The sequence below is a fragment of the Aythya ferina genome, assembly GCF_964211825.1.
Source record: "Aythya ferina genome assembly, chromosome: 14".
Classification (NCBI taxonomy): domain Eukaryota; kingdom Metazoa; phylum Chordata; class Aves; order Anseriformes; family Anatidae; genus Aythya; species Aythya ferina.
The window spans coordinates 14,041,793-14,057,682 of record NC_140312.1 but is presented as its reverse complement, the minus strand read 5'-3'; the positions used below and the strand labels follow the sequence as shown (position 1 = coordinate 14,057,682).

Below are 15,890 nucleotides of genomic sequence, written 5' to 3'. Positions count from 1 at the left end.
TTCTTTGAAGATAGGGAAAAGTCAGAGATCAGCAATCCTGGGAAGTTAGGAGCAGGACTTCCTCATCTTTTATGCAACAAAAACACACCACCTGTGTTTTACAGTTCCTGCTGAAGTAATCACCCACCAATGTAGGCGATCAGCCTGAGATCTATGACGTTTTGTGGGACCCTCACAGGGCTGTAATTCAGTCAGTCATCCTGTAGGAAGTAGTGTTTGTGATCTTCTGCTTCAGCACTTCTGAACGAATAGATGAGGATTGTATTTCTCGCCCATTGGTGCAATAGTCGTTCTGTGTGCAGCATGGCCAGCCTTCCCCTTCAGAAAGCATTTCAGGCTCACCAGAGCCAAGTAGCATTTGCATCATACATACCTGGGGCAGCACAGAGGCTAACAACTGTCACTTTAATCCTTATTTCTGCTCTGGTAAAAAGAATGCATTAGGGTGTAGTGGTGAAAGATACGGGAGTGAATTAAGACTGTACAAGAACAACCTCCTTCTGAAAGCACAAATCCCATGTTTCAGGAAATGCTACAGTTGTGGCATCAACAGGCAGCCTGAGCTCAGCAGGCTGCATGCATGTTTGCTGGAGGACTGCGCGTGGCTGAACTGCATGGAGGGCGCTTCTGTGCTTTATGCAGCAGGTGGCTGAGAGAAAGGGATCTGTTTTCAGTGGGATGAAGTGCTGGGGGGGAGGATAGAAAGTGAAATTAAGTGCTTATTGCTTCACGCATTAGTGTTTGCAGGACTTAGGCATCGAGCTGACTTAGGAGTTTGTTAATGGTTTGGAAAGTGCAGACCTTTGTGATCGTGATGAATCAGCAGGCTAACTGTCTTAATTAGCTCTTTCGGTAAGCATAACTTCGAAGGGGACAACTTGGGTCTTTTATATTGTTATTTTTTTAATACATTTTTAGGCATACAAAAAGAATATACCAACATACCACAGCAAAACTGGTAGCATTTCTCACGCCGTCATTCCATGATTTCTGTGCCTTTATTAACTCCGCAAATGTACAGAAATGCAATAGCCCGTGACTTCTGTACCTACTTACAGTTTTTCCCCTCCAGTTGGCTGCTCTTCATTCAGACTCCCTCCCTAAATTAATCCATTTTTCTGCTGGGTGGAAGGATGTGGGAAGAGACTGATATCTGTGCATTTTAAAGGAAGTTAAATAGAATTGAATAAAACTTGATGGAAATCCTCATTTTCTTGCAAGGATTTTTGTTTGGTTTTATGTGTGTTGTTTTTTTGTTTGTTTGTTTTTTGTTTGTTTGTTTTTTGGAAGGTAAGATGCATAGAGGACAAGCTGCTTTTTCAGATTTCTAAAGGGTAGGATCTTATGCTTTACCTGTTCTCTAGAGCTGCAAGGAAGACTGGACTGCAACACGCTGCATCAATTCTGCCCTTGCAAAATAGCAGTCTGCACAGAGCTTCAGAAACACAGCAGGTAGGAGGCGAGACATGGTGCTGTGTGATGCACTCATTCATGTACCCCCACATCATGTCAAATGGCCACCGTGACAGTGGTGTAGGCGCATTCAATGCGGAGACTTCAGTGGATGTAGAACCTGCAAAGCAGATCCTTGGTCTAAGGAAAAGCTAATGTGGGTTGCGAAAAATAAATGTACAGCATTTTCTAAACTGAATGTTGTACATTGAAGATGTGTTTGCCCTTGTGCAAACTTTATTTCCGAGAGGTTCTCAAAGGTGTTGTAACTTGTGTAGGCACTGGCTGTGGAAGCTGGCAGTTCCAGTGCTGCTGAACCGGGCATCAGGCTGCTTGGCTGATGTTAGTGTCTGATGGATCAGTACTGGTCAATCTGGGTATATTTGATAAGCCTGGCCTTCTGTTCCCTCATCATTTATTACCCTTCCACTTGGAGCCCTTTCTCTGATGTGTTATGGGATAAAGAGCTGCTGGGTATGGGGGATTCAGGCAGGAACGTGCTCCAGCCCCATGCAGGTTACAGTGTTGCAGGGACGGTGTTTCCAGAACAGTGTAATCAAAGTAAGCAAGTGCTCCTGAAGGTTCAGGCAGTAGATTGGAAGTATAATCTGGATTTAATTTTCTTGAGAAGGTTTTTTCTTCCAAATATATCACAGCATTAAAGTTACATAGTGTCAACTGATGTGAGGGGTTCAGTCTAACCTCTAATTGTCCTTATCTACTAATCCTCAGGAGTGTAGATAAAATCTTCTGTAAAGCACATCCTTGCCAGTAAACTCAATTAAAATATATCAGCAAGAGATGTGAGCTGAAGAAGTATGAAATGGAAAGCTAAGTCTATCTTGATGCTCACAAGTTTCATTTCCTTGCAGTAAGAGCTTGTCACGTTGCAGGGGGCTAGAAATGGATGTCTGAGTGTTGAGCTGCTCCTGAATGCTGCTGTCCTTTGCTGAAGGTGATGAGAGAGGCTGGGGGCTGTCACTGGAGCGGATGGAGAGCACCAGCACATGGACAAGCTTTTTAAGGAAGCCATCTCATGACATTATATCTGTCCAAATATCCTCTTCTTCGGGTAAAATTGGCTTTGGAGATGGATTCAGAATCTTTCTGAAGGAGGTGAAATGTCAGCCGGTTTTGTCTGGAAGGAGTTCAGATCTCTTCAATCCTTCCTGCTCGCTCAGCTACTCGTGATGCCTTCAGGTTTTCAGACGTGTAGACCCTAGCAGGGCGCTGTCATTGCTCCTTTACTGCCAGCTGGGTAACTGCGTGGGTGCCGAAGGGCCCTGTAACAAGATGCTGATCTTATTAAGGTGTGTTTCTGAGGTAACTTGGTGCGTGTACTGGTGGTACAATATTGTATTCCGTCTGTTTTAATATATTTAATGTCTGAATTCTTCCTGTGCAGCAGGCACTGGAGTAGCGCATGACTGTATCAGTGGGGGAGCACTAAAATGGTTCTTAACAAATCTGAAACTCCAAACCAAGTAGCAGAATATATCTGCTCTGGTTATTATGGTGCTTACTGTACTGCCTCGTGGGGCATATCACTTGAACTACCACCTGATAGGTGAAATTCAGGCTGAGGCTTGAAAAGATCTTGATTTTAATCCAGTCTGGCTACTGCACTGCTGGGTAAGTTGCCATGAGGCCAGTCCCATCAGAAGGTTTGGGTAGCGAAGATGAATTTCTAATGTAACTTCACCTGCTAAAAGGGTCCAGGGAGTTACTTGTCTGAAGCCAGAAAGGAGCTAACGAACTTTCTTTTCAGCCTATTCTGGAAGTACAATGCTTACATAATGGCCATTAGTTTGATTGTTTTATTTGGCATCAGTTAAGTTCTCTTCTCAGAACACTGCTTACGTGCCTATTCATTTCCATTATATCAACACTTCTGTGGTAACAGGAAAAATAAAAACAGTATCTGTTCAAGGCCAGCGATGAAGAATACTTTTCAGACAGAAGTTCTTAAATTCTGTTGCTGTCAAGTTTTTACTCTTACCCTGAGCTTCAAGATGCTGATCAAGGCTTTTTTCGTGGAACTGAAGCATAATGGCATCTGACTGAAGTGTGGCAGCTATGCAGATGGGCATACAGCACAAACAGAGCTAGTGTTTTGTTGCAGGTTATCATACAAATGATTGAAAATGTTTATGATTGTTACATTTTTTTTAGCAGGGTGTGATAACAGTCTCAGACTGCGTGTAGCCAAACGTGTATCTTTTCTTCCAGACCCCTCCTGCATTTCAGCCTGGTTTTGCTGAAAACTTAATATCCCCACAACTCCTTAACAATTTAAATAATTTATATATACCAGTTAGCTGTCTGGAAGATGCCAAAAGCTATTCATGTCATCAACCCTGAAATTGTACCTTCTTCGCAATTAAATCAAAACACTCTGCAGTATTAAAGCTATTACGAACTTTGTAAGATAGTTAATAGCATAGCAAATGGATTAGGCATATGTCACTCTGCATTTACGGACTGCAGCATCACTTGGAGACATGGAGCACACAGAGGCTTCGTCCCTCTTGAGTTCCCTGTGACCCCTCCATTCAGGTGCATCTGTGGCCAGAGTGCCCCCGAGCACAGGGGATCCTGCACCACAAGACCTGTGTGTCATCCTGCTGCCAAGCAGCCAGCAGCGACAGGAATTGCCGTGTCGCTGGCTAAGTATGAGGAGATGCTGTTTGGTATGAAAAGCTGCTTTGCGTTTCACTGGCGTTGGTTGAACTCCTCTGCCTGGTACTTGTTTCTGGATTACACTAGTGGGAAGCGAACCTGTCCCCTTCAGCTCTGTGTGTACCCCATAAATTCCCATTTTCTGTTGAGAGGGGTGCCAGAGAGCATCAGCTGGGGTAATGCTGATCACAACCGAGCTGTGTCCAATGCTGTAGTGAAGTTTGGACTAAGATACCCAGCTGGTTCTCATTCCATGGCTTTCTCAACCATGAAACCCACCCACGCATTGAGGTACAAAATAACGGGATCAGTTTCATAAAATAATCAGGGCACCGTGGGCAGAGTGAGTGTATGGGTAAGAGAGAGGAGAACAAACCAAACACAGCACTGTCTGCAGGTACTCCTCACCTGGGAGGGTTTTCATCTTGAGGATTTCTTCTCTTGAAGGAAGGTGTGCTTTGTGGAGTCACCCTCAATGCGTTTCTCTTTGCTTGTTGTACGAGAGCACAGTCCTTCCATCAAAGAAGAGAGCAGCTTGGCTTGGCCTCCTGAGGGAGAGCAGAAGCGAGCACCACGTAATCAGCAGTGTGACCAGGGTAAGTGCTGCTGCAGGTTCTGCCCGCCTTCGCTTCAGGCGTTGGTGAGATCGCGGTGCACAGCACAAAGCTAAGTGGAGCTCCGTGCTGCTATTAGGAGCTGTAAAATTTGAAAGAACATGGAAGTAGTTGACTGGAGCATAAATATATTTTTTTGAATGCTATTTAATGAAAGTTTGTATTAAGCCGTTTGTTTAATGAAAAATTTTGGAGGAAGCATTTGTCTCAGTTCACTCGAGGCCATGGGATACAGAGGAAGCTGGATGAGAGGTGCTCTCATGACATTTCCAGCTACGTGGTTTGGTTGCTTTTTTTTTCTACATATTTCTAACAAAATCTCAAGTCCTTGTTCTGTGTTTCATCCCTTTAGATCATGGGGAAAAAGATCTAACCAAGACGTGATGTTTACCCCTTTCTTATAGACTTGTTTTGTGTCTGGCTTTGGCAAAAAAAGAGAATGAATTCCTACTGGTACTATGGGACAGGTTTGTGCAATTTGTCTGTTGCAGTGGTCACATCTGGGCTGTGTGGTTAACTAAATGCAAATATCTAATTATAATAAAGAGGGAGGAAATGAAATGCAGTCTTTCCTGGTGAACAACAGGATCCAAGCTGGTCGCAGTGATTAATTAATGTCACTGCAACAATAATCTAAATAAAGTTCTGCTTGCCACACAAAAACTAGGTGCCCTGTAGTATCATGCACTAAGATTCATCGCAAGTAGTTTTTTTTCAAGCCCACCTGTACATCGATTATCGCACTGCAAGCTTTATCAGTGGGGATGTTGCTGGAATTCATATCCAGGGCCTGTATTTTATTTTTTATCTGCCGAGAACCTAAGCAGTGTCCCACAGGGAAAGGAGAAAGAAGCAGAAAGATTATTTCAGGAACAAAAATGTGAAAACAGAGATCCTGTCTAGCGAATGTTGGTTATTAATTTATTACTCGGCTGCACAGGGTTATGTCAGCGTGAAGTTTGGCAGCTTCTCTTGCAGTCTCAGGTGATGCTGTAGACGAACTCAGTATCACAGAGCTCTGCCTAGCTGCTGGGTAGCCAAACAAGAGACCAGCAGTTTGCTGACCCTGAGTTGCATCCTGCATTAGTAGTGGGGTTTGGCTTCTGTAATGTCAGAGGGCTGCTGTGACCTGAACGTTATACAAGGTGAACAACACACTCGTGCCTTTCTCCACTGCTCCTTGAGGTCGGCTGTGGGGCAGAAGCTGTTGGCAGGGCCTGGCGGCGTGATTGAAGGTGTGAGCTTGTGGAGCGCCTACCACGGACCGGTTCCCAGTCAAGATCAGTTCAGCTGGTCAGATGAATCCTTCTTCCTTGATGAAGGGCAAAACTTTGTTTTAGAATGTAGCTGAATCCAAGTGCTGTAAATCTCTTTCCAATTCTGCACAATTATCTAGCTGCTGAACCGAGAACTTCCAGTGCGTGTGTAAGGTGGGACTTGCACCAAAGCTGTTCACCACATGCTGAAGTTCAGATGACCAAAGCATCCACATGAGCTAAATACAGCCGGACATCTGAGATGACAGAAGATGCAGTAAGAGCCTGTAATGCCGTGTGAAGTGAAACGGCCCCGCTGAGCACTGTCTGCTGGGCGAGGGCAGCACCCTGTTGTTGGGGTGGGTACCAAAGTGGTAGCCCAGCCTTCCAGAAAATTAATTTCTCAATGTGTGTTTTATCTTCTTTCTTTTTTTCTGGCTCTGTCAACACATTGCAAGCAGAAATAATTAAATTACCAGACATTACTGGAATTGTTTTCCTGAGTGGAGCTCGGTGAGCTGGGCTCCTTGGATCTCCAAGGAGCAAGTAGCTGGGAGGCTGGTTGTGCTCAAAGAGCTGACCTCTCGCCTGCGTGATGACCAGCAGGCGCTTCTAAAGGAGGAAGGAAAAATCTGCCACTCACAAAGAAATCCTCATCAAACTTGCTGCTGGTTAAAGGTGCAATATTAGCATATGTGGGAAGAAAAGGTTCTGTGTACAACCTAAAGGGAAAGATGAGAAGACAATTTGCTTTTTGTTTTCATACAACAAAATTAACAGAAAGAACAGATAATGTTTTGTGAATTATAGAAAAATTTCTTCCTCCTTTTGCCTCTGCTTTCTTCTTGGTATTTTAAAGTGATGATATGAGGCTCTTCAAACCCGTTTCATTACAGTTAATTCTCCTTCTCCTCGGGCAGATGCAGCTTTATCTAGCAAATTTTTATTATACCCATGAGCTTTTTGCTTGCTTGCTAATAAATAATAGTGGTAGACTTTTTTAGTGAAATAAATATGGTCTTTCATTGCAGCAGAAAGGAAAATAATTCTTTTTTTCTCCATGCATCTCTAAATTATAGAAATTAAATAATGTGAAAACTGCATTCATTTTAAAGACGTGTGGCTAGGTTACAGAAAGAAGGTTAAAGTTCCTTGACTTGTGCTGGTAATGATAACAGCTCATCGGTACGCAAAAGGTGCTTGAAATTTCATTTGTTTGGAATCTTGTAAATGGATGTTTTATTTTATTTTTTTTAATTGTGTACAGTGGGTGCAGAGCAGCCAGTTGTGCCTTCTGCTCAGGGCCTTGTTCCTGAAGTGGGTGTCCGTGAGTGGTGCCTGAGAACAGGTGAGCGGTCCCGAGGCACTGCCAGCAGCCACAGCAGCAGATTTGCCTTCAGCAACAGCAGCAGTGAAGGAGGGAAAGAGGCAGCGCTGTGGAAGAAGAAGGGTATGACCTGAGGCTGAGAAATTGAACTTTTTAAAGGGCCTACCTGAGTATAGAGGCTGCATCCTTGCACTGGCCCCTAGGGAAGCCTTTGAAATTACTTTGCTCTTCTGGGATTAGCTGTTCTTTTTCACTTATTTGCCCAATTATTGTGGACTCTCTGTTACTAGTAAGCCTCAAAATGAAAGTCGTGGTCCAGCTTCTTGTGTTGCTGACAGGAACCATCACTCTAAGTGCGAACCCCCCTGCGGCTGCCTGCTCATCTCCTTGCTTTCAAAAACTTGCAAGCACCCCAGGAGAGCTCTTCTGAACTAACATGCCATGTTTTGAAATCTGGAATCATTTCACTTGGCTTGAATAAATTTACGGCTGTACGGGGAGACGTTTCTTTTGGCTGAAGAACATCCTTGAGAATTTCAGGGTAAGGATGCTTTTCTTCAAGAAACTGAGTTGGAGAGGCTCATAATTGGAAGGGGATAGCTATTTAAATAGTCAATATAAATGGAACATAATTAACATTACCTTAATCCCTCTCCCATGGTTCTTAAATCCACACATGGGAAGCTCAAATTGAGGATTCATGTCCAAATGTATCTTAATTAAGTCCTAATTAATTTAACTGCTTAAACAGTTAATCCTTTCCCTCATAAAAGGAGATATCACGCTGCGGTAAGAGCATAAACTTCCATTTGTCCACTTTCTGTCTGCCCCGCTTCCCAACAGAGACGCAGCGAGGGTCTGGGATCCCATGGGGAGCGAGCGATGGGGGCGGTGGCAGGACACACAGCGCCCATCTCTGCCCCGTGCGTGCTCCAGCTGCTGCAGCTCAGCACCCTGGTGGCATTTTGGGTGCCTGTTAGGCACCAGTGACCACAGGGACAGGTGAGGCTGCCCAGCCTGTGACTGAGGCCAGGAGGGGCAGTGGTGCCCTGTGCCCTGCCCCGGGGTGTGAGGGTGTGCGGCTGGAGCGGGGCTGGCAGCACGCGCTGGCTCCAGCTGCAGCCGCCCTCTGTGTGAGCTCAGCTCTAGCTCTCTGATTTTCTGTTGTTCTGGGAATACGCCTAAGCTTTATTACACTTCTTGTCGATGATTAAAAGGGGAATTGAAATTACAAGAGGAAATGTGAAGCATTCAGAAAGGGAGATTTTCCTCCTTTAGTCTTCGCTCCCTCCAACTAAATTATTTCAAGCTAATAAATGTTTCTTTTTACCCCAAACAAAAAGCAGTGAGCACCTGCACAGCCAGGTCAGAGCCTGATCAGCTGCCATCAGCACTCCCAACTTGGTGACCTCTTCCCTTTGTCCTGTGGCACACAGATGGCAGAGCCCAGAGCAAAAGGGAAAGAGCCAAAGGGCTGATGTGCACGAGCAGCTCTGTATTTGGGATGTTCCTAGGCTAACGTTGGGATGAGCTTATCCATGATGTCATGTCCATCAAAATCTGTTTCTTTTGCATCTTGCTCTTACAGAGTTCTGCTCATATAGAATAGATTAGAGCTGCTCAGCGTTTATATTTCAGACAAAATATCCCAATTTAATCCCGCTGGTGTGTGTTAGGTTTTTGTAATTCCTTGTTGATTTTTTTCATTGGTCCTTAGCAATGCTTTCCTACTCCTCACTCATTTGTGGACTAACCTGTGACTCCATTAAAACAGAATGGAAGAAACCAAATTACGAAATTAATATATTAAAATGTTTTCATGGCTTCTTTAAAATCAAGTCACCGGTAAGGGCTGGTAAATGTACGTGTGAGCACTGTTGGATCTAAGTGACTGGTTTCCAAATCTTGCCCATATTGCTAGCTATTTCCCAGTACTCGCAGGCACTACAGCTCCCAGTCCTGGTTGCACATCTGTGTTGCTAAACGAAAGTAATCAGAGTCAGCATGAAAATTTAATAAGCTGCGTTCTGGCGTTGGTCATGTTCTCAACTGCGTATTTGTTTTCTAGCCTCACAAGTCCTCAGGCGGTGTCAACCAGAATAGCTGTGGTGTTTACAAGCCCTGATGTTTGTTAGCCTCAGATTGCTCTGTTGGTGGTATTCTGAACACAGACCAGAGCTCTGAATCTGCCAGTGTTTTTAGGGGTTTTCATCAAAGGCAGGAGCCAGCCTGGGAAGCCATAAACCTCATGGCCTTCCCCTTCCAGTCTGGAAATGGCTGTTTTGGAAGCAGAAAGCACTGCAGACAAATTAGTGGAATTTAAAGTTTGTAACTTTAGCACAGCAAAGTCAAATAATTATGTGGTTTGATTTCATGGCAACTCATTGAGTTTAGAGTTGGTTGCATGCTGCATCCTGGGCAGGGAGCATGCCAAAAAATTGCGCCTAACCATCCTGAGCCTTGGTGCAGTCCCTGTTGCCCTTCGAGGAGATGCAGGATAAACACAGAAAGGAGCAAGCACTGGGCTTTTGTGTATGCCATTAACCTTTTGCCACAGGAGTGGGACAAACTTTCAAGGTTCCCAGCACTGCTAGCTGGGCTGAATTTTGGAAATGATCAGGCTATTGCCAGTCTCCTGAAACTTTCCAGGGGTCTTGCCTCCGCCTGCTTAAGTTGCTGCCAGGCTGGAGCTGCTATGGGTTGGCTCCTGCTGGCTTCTGTGCCCGGTTGGGTGCAGGGTGAGGATAGCAGCATGATACCGGCAGTGACTGGAGCTCTGAGGGTCGCTATTGACTGCAGCAGAGCATTACCCTGCTTGTTCTGCCACTGCATTGCTGTGGCTGGCTTGGGTTTTCACTTCCATTGTATGGGCTTGTTTGTTGCTTGAGACCAGTGTTCTGGTCTCTTGGCTTCCCCTCTCCCCCCAGCTGTTTATGCTGTGCCTTGTTGTGATATCCAACTTCTCAATGGGGCATAGAAGCCTTTGTAAAACATCTTTCCTTCTTCACACCACGTACACATTTCTATTTTTTTTGTCCCATGAAAGGCACAAGGAGAGATGCTGGTGTGGCTAAGGGCACTCCAGGAAGGGTTTTCTCACTGTTGAACCCCTCAGTGGGTACTGCAGGGTTTTGGCAAGCTGCTGCAGCCTGGTTGAGCAAAGGGAGGGAGATCTGAAGTGCTGACTTGAAAGGCTTAGCTGGAAGCCGTTTGCTTCCCTGAGTGCCTCTGCGTCACCTCTTAATGAAAAGAAATCCCTTTTAGCAATGCTTAGAAAATCTCCCCCTGCAATCCTGGGAGAGATGGTTTTTGTGATCTTTTACTAATTCTCCAAACACTTCAGACTGCTCCAGTGAGATGGGTTCTGGCCCCCACATCAAATTTCAAGCCCCTGCTGTACAGGGGCTGTGTGGCAGGCAGGTAAGGAGCTCAGCACAGCAGGCTGGCACGTGCCTGCCGTTCCCTGGAGCACAAGTGGGACAGGACATGCCCTGCATCGCTGCCTTTCCCTGGGGAGGCTCAAACCTACAGAAGCGAGGAGCGGCCTCCCCTGGGCACGCAGGAGGCAGTGCCTCTCCTAGCAGGTAGGAGCACAGGGGACTGCAAGGGGCCAAGAGCAGCACGGACGTCGCGGGGGCTTGGTGGCCAGTCCTGGGAGTGTCACTGCGAGCCGGGTAAAAAAGGGACAAATTCCTTCTCAGGAAATACAGTCTGTTTGGGGTTTTGACACAAACAGCTGCTGCCACACTGTGCTTGTGCAAAAAGTCTCTTATGGGAGCGGTGTGCTCCTGTAAGTTTATCATGTCCTGTTTGAAAAACCTGGGTATGTAGAGAAGCAATATTTTCTGAGCAGTTTCTTGTGTGCAAATAGAGCTTAATTGGTACTTATCTTCTGCTTAATTGCACTTCAAAATGTGAAGCAATCTGCTGAAGTTAAAGGTTTTTGCAAGATGGAAAAAAGAATTTGTTTGGGTGATGCTGTCTCATTTGGATGTGATCTGTAGCGTGCTTCTTTAGGATCAGTGTTTCACTCCTCGATTCTGCCTTCTCCTACTGTGAAGGGGTCCTGTGAAGGTGCAGGCAACTTCACTGTGTTTCTCTTCATTCCTCCAGGCTGCCCTCGGTATCGTAGACTACACCACAGTGCAGCATTAGCCACCAAGGTGTCAAGCCCAAAGGGAACCCCCTGCAGTTCTCTAGGACCACCTTCCAAGGTCCTAAAGAACTAAGCAGTAAACGGATGGGGCTATGCCTGTGTAAAGTCAGATTTCTAAAGAAGCTCTGCACGTTACCACTCACGGTGCTTCCACTCGTCCTTTTTGGCAGCTGAGGCTGCCAGCATGCCCTGGAGGTGCAGCTCTCCGAGGGGTCGGGAAGCTCCTGGTCACTTCCCAGCAATGAAGGCTCTGCCCATGTTCCCCTGCTGGTGCTCAGCAGCGGCTTTAATCCTGCCTGGCAACCAGAGAGGAGGAGAAGGGTTTGGGGTCTTGGCTTCAAGCATTGACCTGCTGCACAGAGCTCCAGCCTTCACGTGGGGCTGTGGTCCCCCTGAGTGGTCGGTATTTTGCTTCCAAAGCACCTGCCACTGGTGAAGTCAGTCATGGGAAAAAGGGCTGTGGTTAGCAGCTCTCACTGAACTCATACTCTGAGCAGTATCTTTAGTTACATAGCAAATCCTGCTCTTTGCTGCTGCTGTTTCCAAAGAGGGTAAAATGTATGTTAGTAAATGCAACAACACTTTTTGGTTTGTTCAGTAAGTGGGAGCAAAACAATGCATTGAGTTTCACCTTAGGAAAATCAATCTTTATTTTACTTAAAAAAAAAAAATATGCAGAAACTTCATTTAAAAAACAAATTCACTTTAAGAGATAGGAACTCGAGAAGTATGTATTCATCTAGAGAAATGTTCAGCATGAAACCTGTTGTGGAGTTCCTGTGCGGGTGGCTGGCTGTGGGCATGGTATTGCAGCTCTCCTTGTTCAGTGTGCACTTCCCCAGTAGGTGAGAAGCCGGGGAGCCGGGCACCCCGACACACAGCTGCTGCACGGCCAGGGGAAGGAGACGAGCTGACTGCAAGCATGGCGTGGGGGGAGATTCTGCCTGTATTGCCACGAACTGTCAACGTTTATGAGAAATAAAACTTGATAGGCTTTCCAAAATGAGGTTTCTAAGGCGTAATCAAAACTAACGTCTCGTGGAAAATGAGGTTTTGGTTTTTCTTCCTTCCTTTATTTCGTTTTTGTTGTGTTTTTTTTTGTTTGTTTGTTTTGTTTTTCTTCTTGTCCCAGTCTGGAACATAACGTAGGAGATGTCATTTCCAAAACAACAGTCTGAATTCTGAGCAGCGTCAGTACCCAGTCTGGGAGCTCAGCGCTGGCTGCCCACGCTCCCCGGGGTGCCCTGGTTGTGCTGTCTGTTCACGTTCAGCTTCCTCACATCTGCGTGGGGCTCCTCTTACAGGCTGTGTGCGGGCAGCACCAAGTGTATGTGGTCAAAAAACTCCCCTCTGAGGGGGAAGCAGCTCAGTTCTTAGGCTGCAGTTAAAAGTGGCCTGAATGCGCAATTATAAAGTTGTATTTTTCTACAATAACCCAAGGATAACGTGTCCTTGGATTAGGCACTGAACTAATTACTATTTGATTGCTTGATTCTCCCACATTATATATTCATTGATTATTGTTCTTCCAAAAGTCTTTTTCTAAGTGAAAGCTGGAGCAAACCAGCACTCGTGGAATCAGCGCAGTCATAAATCAGGGACTTGAAGTGTCTGATTTGCTTTTCAATGAGGAAAAAAACATTGGCAGCAGTAATTCTTTTCAGGGAGAATAAGTCCATTTGTAATGCATTGTCTTGACTCATCAGAGGTTTTTGATGAATAACCTATTTCAAAAAAAGAAATTTTTAAGTTCAGTTACTTCATTTATAATTCAGAACTCTCCTGTGACTATTTCATTTACTAAGTGCCCTCCAAAGAGCTTCTGATACTTCTGAAAACATCATGCTTTGACCTAACACATTCTTGCTACTTTCCTCTTCCCTTGCTGCTGTGGGATCGAAGCCGTGCCATGGGCCAGGCTCACGCTCTGGTTCCTGCCCCTCGAAGCCGCCGCTAAGACCAGCACTCGCTGCTGGTGCTGCCTTCTGAGGGGGCTGCAGCCACTTTCCCCTTTGTTTCCCATCTCTGCCCCGTGTCAAAACCTGCAGGAGGCTCCCCTGCTCTTTTTCCAAACCATGATTACTGATCTGAATCTGACTCCAGTAAGTGCATAGTAATGTGTTTAAGCTATCAGATTAATGCTGTGAGTAGCAGTGGCAGGATTTTTCTCCTGGGCTAGTTACCCATTGGTAAGAAATGGCTCTTCTGCCAACGTGGTGGCTACGGGGAGCCTGTGCCCTCCCTGGAGGCTGGGGCTGCTGCTGCTCGCTGTGTGCCCAGCCCAAGGGAAGGTTCATTGCAGCCAGACAAAAAACACATTGTCAGGAAATAGGTTTTGCGTGAATGTCCTTACATTTTGTGATCTTCATCCCCATCCACAAGCAATTAAAAAAAAAAAAAGATATGTATTACTGATGGCCTTCAACAGCTGACCTCCTTCCTCTAAGCAGGTGCCCCATACCTAATAAAAGCCTGACTTTGCAGCACAGAAACAACTCTAATCACTGACCAGAGCCTGCTGAGGGCAGAGGTGCGCCTGTTGTAGGCTTCTACTTACCTGCTTGGTAACAAAGGTAACAACTGCAGGACCGTAGTTCTTCCACTGACTCTGCCCTCAGGGAGAAACATTTCTTTCATACGCGGGGAGGCTATGGTGGGGCTGCTGGACCACAGAAACCAATGGAGCTGGCTGAAAACAAGCCTGGAGGTAAGGCCCCATCCCCGTGGTATGTTTGGCAGTGAGGGATTTGCACATATCTCATTTTATATCTATTCTGCTGAGTTCCTTTATTCTATTAAAAAGCCAATTACTCTTGTTTAGAGTCTGAAAAGCTGCCTTCTGATTTTGAAAACCTTCTTGATAAAGAAGAGATGTAGGCAGAGGTGCCTCTGGCCATCTCAGTTTCCATTGCACCCAGTTACACTGAATGGTTCTGGTTCCTGAGAGTCAGACAAAAAGGAAAATATCCTCTTTTTCCCTTGTACCAGAATTGCTCAGAAGTTGCTCTTATTTCCATTGCCCAGAGAGTAATCTGTAACATGGATGTAATTTTAGGGAGGAAAAAAAATATCATGAGGCACTTATTGGGAGAGATGGCAAACAATCAAGGCCTAGGTGACTGCGCTTGCATGTTTTAGGAAGAGCTTTTCTAAGTGTTGGTAGCAATGTGGTAGTTTGTTTTATTTGTACTACTCAGTTAGCTAAGCAGATGTAAGCACATGAACTTGGGATGCTGATTAAGCATTCTGCTGAGCTTAGTGAAAAGGGCAGTTTTCCAAAAAGTAATTCACTGGTAAATAAAAAAAAAAATAAAAATAAAAATACAGACTGAATCAAAATCTTAGTTCTTATTTTAATAATCAGGAAAGGAGTTAATCTTCAATTAATTCACTAAATCTTGACTTTGTGAAGTTTTTCATCCAGTGAAGAAAAATGTATTGTTACACAAAGCTTTTTTCTTCTCCCCTCCAAGCGCTTTGTTTCCCATCTCTGCAGAAAGACAACGTTGTTTATACCCAGAAGGTATTATCTACAGGCTAAGGTTTTGATAATCCACAAGATTTCCCACTACAGAAAAACGGATTGTGCTGAGGGGAGGGAGAGAAGGCATCTATTGTCTTCTTGCTATTTGTTAATCATCTCTGGTCGATCTTCCTATTTTCAAACCCAGCGTTACAATGGAGCCTTTCCACGTACTCCAGCTCTTTTCATGCATTGATTTCACCCACAGTGAATCAGGACACCATCATTATGCGTTCTGTAATGGCTACATTTACATTTCTTTGTTCTCGTCGATGGAAATTAGTTTCCAGCTAGTGTTAAAATGCAAATTTAAAACTATGCTCATTAGACTTGAAGTGGGAAATCTTTCTTTCCTGTCCTTGGGTTACCCGGCAAAGCAGGACTGCCCGAGCAGCGCGTGGTTTCCTGCCTAGTGGCTCAACCCCTCCTGCTTCAGCACAGGTCCAGGAGCTCCTTAAGCAACCTGCTCGTTCTTTCTTTATTGCAGACCCATCTTGGTGATTCAAGAAGGTCGGAATGTCTTCTGATAACAGTGCAGGTGGTACAATGGAGTGTATTAAACCTTGATAATTGCTTTTATATGCTTTTAGTAAAGCTCCTAATGTGTACTGATCTCTTTAGCATGTGTTGTGATCTATGTCTGTGCTTTATGTCCATGGATTATTGTAGGTGCTTTGAGAGCAGCTTCTCTCAGAAGTATTCTTGAAGCTTCAGTTCAGAAGGGGGAAGTGTGGAGGTGTCAGTAGTTGCTAATCCATCAGCGCTATTCCTGGGCCAGCAGTTGGTCATTCAGCATTCATTTCTGCTACTGGTTGTCTCGTCTGAGTGTCTCCTGTGCCGGCTTTTTTTTTTTTTTTTTTTTTTTTTTCCCTGCAGCAGCTCA

The 15,890-nt window shown here is 45.1% G+C and overlaps 1 protein-coding gene across 15 annotated transcripts in view; it reads left to right on the top strand.

Annotated features, from left to right (window-relative positions):
- Window positions 1-15,890, top strand: part of KCNIP1 (potassium voltage-gated channel interacting protein 1) — a gene marked incomplete at its 5' end in the record, with an annotated part of 373,601 nt that overhangs the window by 327,806 nt on the left and 29,905 nt on the right. Inside the window, 2 exons of one of the 15 annotated variants that reach the window (XM_084535734.1) lie at window positions 7,269-7,451; window positions 7,667-7,869. The exons of 13 other annotated variants lie outside the window; for them this stretch is intronic. Coding sequence is in view for 1 of the 2 variants with exons in the window: in XM_084535746.1 (XP_084391872.1) it covers window positions 15,524-15,545 (22 nt within the window). Of the gene's footprint in view, window positions 1-7,268; window positions 7,452-7,666; window positions 7,870-15,523; window positions 15,546-15,890 lie in introns of those variants that run through there. One more of the 15 variants, XM_084535746.1, reaches the window with a different exon arrangement.